This window comes from Austrofundulus limnaeus, unplaced genomic scaffold (assembly GCF_001266775.1).
Source record: "Austrofundulus limnaeus strain Quisiro unplaced genomic scaffold, Austrofundulus_limnaeus-1.0 Scaffold794, whole genome shotgun sequence".
Taxonomy (NCBI): Eukaryota; Metazoa; Chordata; class Actinopteri; order Cyprinodontiformes; family Rivulidae; genus Austrofundulus; species Austrofundulus limnaeus.
In genome coordinates, this window is record NW_013953196.1 from 39,517 (window position 1) to 47,549 (window position 8,033).

Genomic DNA, 8,033 nt, shown 5'->3' on the forward strand with positions numbered 1-8,033 from the left:
TAGTTAGACTTAGGTTTCCTGAATTATTCTTCATTTCTGCTGCTATAGACTTAGACTGCTGGAGCACAAACTGTCCACATTTCCTCACTCTGCTGTTGTCTTTRGTCTCTCTCCTCTACATGTTTATTGTAAGTATAACAAGTGTTTTCTTTGTCTCTCTTCCAGAAGAAAATACACTTGGACCAGTCCTTCTGTGTTTGTGTCTCTTTCCCATCCCCTCAAACCAAGCCAGTCCAGGCAGATGGCCGCACATCCTGAGCCTGGTTCTGCTGGAGGTTTCTTCCTATTAAAATAGAGTTTTTCCTTCCCACTGCTGTCATTGTGAGAGCAGAGCATTGCGTTAAAATATATTGTATTGCATTGTTGTAGCCATGGTTGGAATTACAGTGGGTAGGGTTGACCTTCCTAGTTAAAGTCCAGTTTATGCAACCGTTTTAATAATTGCAGAAGATTTCTTTTTTTGTACAGCCTCCCATGGTTGCAGCTGTGATGTAAGGGGTGTCCATGTTTTAGCAGAGCTGTGCTACAGTGTGGAAATGTTATTTGCTTCACAAGTAATGGCTACAATGATGGCAGAGAGCAAGGTAATTTATTACTCAGGTTGTTTTATATTTTTGTTTTCTTTTTATTTGTCACGTCATTTTGGATGATGCTAAAGGTTCTTTTCCCTCAATATGGAGTTTAATGATGCCAAGTGACAATGTCAGGGAATCACACTCGAAGTACTGACTGATATGAAATGTTTTGCATGTAGTAAATTCTTCAGTGGTCTATAGGTCTCAAAAAGAGTGAGCTGACATGCTTACCTGAACAGGACTGACAAACTTGCTCTCAATTTTCAGTTGCCCTGTGCTCTTGTAGGGCTCTTCTGTAGTGAGTAAAGTCAGTTGTGAATTTTCATCCACAGATTTTTTTTCCAGGTTAAACTGTACAGTAGTGTCTTTAAGAATATGGAAAGCTGATGGAAACAAAAAGAAATACTGTGAATAGCACACATATTAAAAACAACACAAGCTTCATTTTATTTGTTTGTTTTTATAGTGTACCCAACCCTTGAAAAAAAAAACTTAGAAAAACTCAGCACTAGTGATGATCTCACCTTTTCCACAATTGAGAGATTCAAAGAAGTCATGACGTGTGAACTGTGCTTCTTCCTGTTTGATGCTTTCATCATGGGGTGGAGACAAACCATCAGCATTGGTCCCTTTGAACACCCTTTTCAAATCTAAATGACACATATTGAGTGAATACAGTCGGATATCTTTTACCAAMACTTGCAGCCTCTCTCCTTCCGAGTCTTGGCTGTCAAGAAAATTTTGAATTGTTATGCTTCCTAGATGACCAATCAACAGCTCAGGGTGTCCAGGTTTACGGGGAATTGACACAACAGGCGAGTCAATGTTGATATTTAGGGTCAACTTCACCAAAAATTTGTCTAAAGTAGATTCAGGCTCCTCAGCGAGAACATCATCCTCCTCCTCCTCAAATGGATATGCAAAACTCTGACTCAATGTTTCTGTTCTCCGTGAGGGAGTTTCAAAGAGTGAAAACATATTGCTGTACTCTGCTGTTTTGGTAGCTAAAACAGTTGACACTCTGGTAGCAGCMATTTTTAGCATGGAGCGAAAATTGTCTTCAAGTTCATTGGCTGAAAGACTGAGCTCCCGCAGGAACTTGGCTGAATGGTTGTAGTGTAATGATGCCATGTCAAGTTGCAAGGAACACTCTCCTTGAGATTTTTCCTKAAGTTGAAAGTTCAAAGCATCTGTAGAAGGATGTTTTGTATCAGAGAAGAGTGGTGTTCCATCAARATTTGAAGAGCTGTCATCAACACTCCCAATGCTCACCACAAACTGGCTACGGCCTTTGTCCTGGGTTAGATCAACTAGATGCATAGATCCAAGAGAACCACTGATGTCCAAACGACTTCCAAGAGATACAGTGACCTTGGTACCAGTGATGCTGGCAGTGGCAATCTTCCGTCCTTTTTTCTCAGCACCCAAGGAAGTGCCAGTGGACACAGTCCGAAGTAGAAGCAGGTTGAGGCGGTTGATCTCCACAGTTAGTTCTTTGTTCTGGTCATAGGTGGCCTGATATGCTCTGTCCTCTTCTTTATTGTAACTCTGTGTTGTACGTTGCTGAGCTGATGGTATCCAGGTGCTTTCCTCTTTCGGGAAAGATTTTTGAAGGAACTTAACAAGCTCCACCATAGTCTCAGGGTTGAGGATGATGTCCAAGTTGTTGACCTGCATGCTTATAACTTGAAGGGAGCTATCAAGGTTCATAGAAGGACAGTTTGAGCTCACAAACTGGTACTCAAGCTTAATGAGGGCTTCTTCATCTTTGAGGACAGAACTGACTGGGGACAAGCTGCCTATGTTTAAACTGGTGGGTAACTCAGAATGGTTCCCCTGATGCTCAGGAGACCTGTCATCACATGTGATGGGAGAAGATGGCTGRCTCTCTTTCAGGCTGCCAGTGGGTATGTCAAAACTCAGATGCTTATGAGAAGCAACAAGAAGGTCGAAGTCTGAACCATAGGTTTGTAAAGTGTCAACAAGGAGCAGGCCATGAACAGTCAGACAAACCTCAGCATCATAGGGTCGTTTGACAAAATGAGCATTTGTGCCAAATACCTTGAGAACAGATATGTAGCGACCATCGCTTTCTACACCAAGCTGCATATAGACGATATTAAATTCAGCTAACAGAAGACGTGATTCCACCAGTACTTCACGTGTGTGTTGTTCTAATGTCGTCACACTCTGGGTCAGATACTTGGATGAATCCTGCAGCTTCCAGGAACTGTCCACTCTGTRAAAAATCTTGTCATGTCGGAGTGAGAGAGGATCTGGGGACATTACACTAGGATCTTTTTCTGACGTTATGTCCCCTTCACTCACAGCTGGACTGCTTAGCCTGGCAAGACAACTTCTAAGGGCAGTCATTTTTTCAAGGTTAACATGGACCTTGAGATCTGGCAGAGTTCCTGAAAGAACAGCCCCGGGTAACTGAGGGTCGGATGTGTAGCGTAGTCTCTGCTCAAGCTGCAGTAGCACATTGAACTTTTCTACAACATGGGTAGGGCCTACTTCACTTTCATGAAGATGTTTCCAGTTGTCCTTATAGTGACCAACCATTATCTGTAGGTCTTTAAAGGACAAKGAGTATTTCTCATACAATTTTTTGCTATAGGCTTGACCTCCCTCTTGGAATGCAAGGTTAGGAAGTTCAGGGCTTTTAGCTACTTTTAAAGGTGTGTCAAATTCAGGTGCTGGAGACTCAGGTGGGGTTGCAGGAGGYGTCTTGTACTCATCATCACTCATGTCTTCACTTTCAGGTTGAGTAGCTTTTAAGCTGGTGTTACCATTCCCTTCAAAAAAGAAGAGCATTGAAGCAGGTGAAAATTGGGAAATCTTATCTGACAAAAAAGAAAACTAGAATATACTTTCTAAAATGGAATTAAAGAGGTTAAATAGGTGACGGCTTTACCTTGTGAGTTTGTAAGAAGAATTCTGCCTAAATCCACCACAACMAGCATTGGGTCGGCTGACTGAAAGTCATCTGGGAAAACCACCTGAGGTGCACAGATGTCCAGTTTCATGGTCCAACGTTTACTGTTTTCCTACAAGGAACATTAGTGTTATTTATGCTCATATGAGATTTTCTATGGTTAATGTTGATTTTTTTTTTACTAACAGGGCAGCTGATAGCTGATATACTTCACTTTTGTTGGTTAATGCATTTGTTTCTTTTAACAAAGTATAAAATATCTAACTCAAATAAACTTATTTACCAAGCTTTAAAAGCACATGTACATGTTCAAATAATATATAGAAAATTGTTTTCACTTAGAAATTAAGTTTTGAGCTAAAGTAGGGTAGTAGCAGCTGCATCTCCATTCTTCTACTTGTCAGTTGATTAACCCTTGTATTGTCATTTAATTTTGACCATTCATGTTCCTTAGTAGAAAAAAACAGACCATTTTACATTTTTGCCTTATAATGCTTTTTTTCTGAAATAAACTAATCATCTTTTTAGAGCTACCTTAGCCTGAAATAAAATATCAAGTTTAACTGACTTGTTAAAAATTCAAACCTTTTTAAATGTTTTTAGTTTAAAAAAAATCCTCATTTCAGTTTTTTTAATTGACAAAATATTTATTCCATGGCCATTTTAGAAAAAAAATCCCCATTAGTAGATTAGGATTCCTGGACACTCTGGATCCAGTAGCCAAAAATGATGCTCTGTTTCGGCCCAACTTCCATATATTGCTTGGTGGTCAGATATAGAATATCTTTTGTACATCAATGTTTTACTTTTTTCCCCGTGAATCTGAAAAACACTGGATGAGATTAACTGTTAGAATTTAAATGCATGGTAAGACTTTTTACGAGCAAGAGGAATAGAAAGTGAAATTTTAAGTTTACCAATAAAATATTATTACCACTTTCATTATTGTTTAGGCCTTCAGTGTAATGTGATTATTATTCTTACCTGCTTTTAACMACAAAAATGAACTGAGCAAGCCAGGAAATTCCAAATATTTGATTATTTTAGGTCATATTGGTAAAAGTATTAAGATACATATGAAAAAGCTCATAAATAATCTTAAAGGAACGTTTACTACTAATCAGTTTAGAGYAAATAAATTGGGTCTGTTTAACAGCATAAAAGGGTTTTCACAGCAACCACAGTATTGTATCGAATGATGTGTGATCTGGTCGCTTTGTGCATTTATAAGTCCAGAATGGTTTCTTTTTTTTTTTTTACAACAGCTTAAAAATGTAAAATGTCACCATCTAGTGAGCYAATAAAAAAATCTAAAGTATAGGGATCGAGGTAAGAAAAATCCTAAACATTATTATAAAAAATGTTATAAGATACAATAAAAACGGGATTAAAAGATGTTTTTTTCAACAGTTTTCAAGGAGGATGATTTTTCCTTTGAGGAACAAGTGTGTAGTAAAGTTACTGTGAGGTTTTGAGATCATGATAAAAAAAATCTGAAAAAATACCAAAAGAATTAAGATTGCTAGGCGTACTCAAAAAAAAACTTTTCAAAAAACATGGTTAAAAACAGTCAAAAGTAAATGCGTAAATGATTCTCCCCAAAAGACAGTACAAGGGAAAGTTTGAAAGCACTATATACCGTGCGTCCATGCATGCATGCATGCGTCCGTGCGTGCATGCATGCATACATGCATACTGTACATACATACATAAGCTATACCCGTAGGGGTCACTGGTGCCCATATCAAGCAGTCAATCACAGAATTTATATATACATACATACACTGCTCAAAAAAATAAAGGGAACACTTAAACAACGCAAGCTAAGTCCAAGTAAATCAAACTTTTGTGAAGCACATTCAACTCTGTACAGAACAAAGTACTCAATGCGAATATTTCATTGATTAAGATCGGGAGTTAGCGTGCGTTGTTTAAGTGTTCCCTTTATTTTTTTGAGCAGTGTATATATANTAATTTTTTTTTACAGTGGTCAATACAAATAAAAATGAATTGGCTGACAAACTGTTTCATTTCTAACTTCAGCAAATCTTACAATAAACTCTCCCACAAGAAGCTGATCAATGGTTTGTCGAATTTCAGCCTTGGTTTGCATCTTCAGCTTGGTGTACTGCCTCCTGGCAGCCTCTGCCACTCGCAACTCCAGCTCCGACTGATAGCCAAATCCTATACATAAAAAAAAAAAAAATTATGCAAAATTCTACTGAAATTCTCAGTATATAACTGATATAGTATACGTTATGTGTTGACAATACATTATTCTGTTTGAATTTGAATTACAATTTTAAATGTATTAATGTAGACTAACAATATAATTTAAMATGGTTATTATTGCTGTTAAAACTAAAATATTAATATGAAGATCTCAAACTACAAAACAACTGAAATTATGCTTTAACTGAAGTTTAATTTGTTTCTGTAAATAATTAGGTCAACAGGAAGTGAATATAATCARTAGCTTTATTCAGACATACCGGTAGATTAGGTAATTTTTTTAATCTAATTTTATTTTGTTGAGATTTATTGAGCACATCAGCTATGCATGCAAGACTGTCTATTCTCTCCAAAGTGCCAGACAGATTTTGGAGACATTTAAAATGTTTTATTGATTCTTCAGGACCACATCTGACACCACTTGCATCTGTGGGAGCCAGCAGGGGACTGGCACATCAGATAGACAGGGCTGTATTGCTGTGTCTAATTGCTCTACTTCTGAATAGAAATTATTTAACAGAGTTGTTTCCCCATTTCTTCCACATCACTTAAATTAAAAATATTTAACCAAAAGAAAACAACAGCAGGACTAGAGAGAGATGAATATGRTTTAGATTTTTTATTTCTGTGACACTGTGAGATACAGTTGCAAAACCATCGAGTAGGTATTTGTGCTCTCTCTCACTGTGGTTGTGCAAAATCAGCACCCCTGCACCCACTGACCCCTTCAGAAGGGATCCATCTGTAAAACGGGAATGACTGGGAGATAATCCCACCATAGAGAGATTACTCCTGGCAGACCCGTCTTCAATCTCTATCTTAAAACTTGGCTCAAAATTATATTTTTTGACAATTCTGTCTCCAGGTCCTGCAGTTATTGGAACAGTCCCAGATTCTAGTGTGCTGTGAGACAGATTTTTTTTTCACCTACCAGACTTGCTTCTGATTTTCCCATGTCTAACAAAAAAAGCATTGTGTTTGGGGTGCAACTAAACTGCATCCACAAGTGAAACTCCAATGATGAACAATGCAGACTGCTATGGGCCACACACAGGCTCGGGGTCAGATGGGACTTTTAGATCTGAAAATCATTTCCTGATTAGTGCTTTAGGGCTTTTGCTAATTTTAACATTTATTAGTGGATTAGCACTTATTTATAGGCTAAATTTAGAAGCACCAACTGAGGTCTATAAATGTTATTGATCAACGTTAATGTTAATAACTGAGGGTGAAAGCTATCGCACATTTTGTTCATGTGTGTGTCACTTATTCACTAGGTGACATATTGATGACATATGAACTCAAATACAGCTGTGGAATGTCAATGATAAGTCTTAAGAGAGCAACATGCATCACTCTGCTCTCTGCTGCAGCTGCTCTCATTTGATCTTTTATTTAATCTATCTTTATATTATTGTGTCGGCTGGAAATTAGCACCTAGAGCTATAACCTGATACAGTGCATCTTTACTCTATATTGTCCCTGTTTTAAATACCTAAATCTATAAAATCTTTATACATGGCAATATGTGACTCAAGTTGTCTGTTGAAGAATGTTTCATGTGTTGATAGGGTTATTTTAGTGCTTTAGAATTAGCTTTTGCTAAATTTTCAGTGCATTAGTGCTTTACAATTAGGGGACCTAAATATTTGAGTTAGTGCTTCAGGGCTAGCAGAAATAATGTAATGGATTGTCCATAACAAACACCATGTTCAAGCATAAGGGTGTCCATATGTGCTCTTGGCACCACGACACCCTAGGCCGCAGTTCGATGATCGACTTTATTGTCGTTTCATCTGATCTGCGGCTGCATGTCTTTGACACTCAGATGAAAGGGGCGGAGCTTTCAACTGACCACTACCTGGTGGTGAATTGGCTCTGTTGGTGGGGGAGGATGCCGGTCAGACCTGGCAGACCCAAACGTAGAGTGAGGGTCTGCTGGGAACATCTGTCAGAGTCTCCCTTCAGACAGAGCTTCAACTCACACCTCTGGGAGAACTTTGAACACGTTACTAGGGAGGTGGGGAACATTGAGTCCAAGTGGGCCATGTTCTGTGCCTCCATTGTCGAGGCGTCTTACCTGAGCTGTGGCCGTAAGGTTGTCAGTGCCTGTCGTGGTGACAACCCTTAAACCCGCTGGTGGACACCGGCGGTGAGGGATGCTGTCAGGCTGAAGAAGGAGTCCTATCAGGTATTTTTGGCCTGTGGGACTCCGGAAGCAGCCGATAGATATCAGCAGTCCAAGCGTATTGCAGCTCGGGTGGTCGTTGAGGCAAAAACTCAGATGT

The 8,033-nt window shown here is 38.8% G+C and overlaps 1 protein-coding gene across 1 annotated transcript in view; it reads right to left on the reverse strand.

Moving 5' to 3' along the window:
* vps13d (vacuolar protein sorting 13 homolog D) overlaps positions 1 to 8,033 on the reverse strand; it is a gene marked incomplete at both ends in the record, with an annotated part of 75,956 nt that overhangs the window by 38,933 nt on the left and 28,990 nt on the right. Inside the window, 4 exon segments of the mRNA XM_014028664.1 lie at positions 807 to 958; positions 1,100 to 3,373; positions 3,493 to 3,625; positions 5,567 to 5,697. Coding sequence (XP_013884118.1) covers positions 807 to 958; positions 1,100 to 3,373; positions 3,493 to 3,625; positions 5,567 to 5,697 — 2,690 coding nt within the window.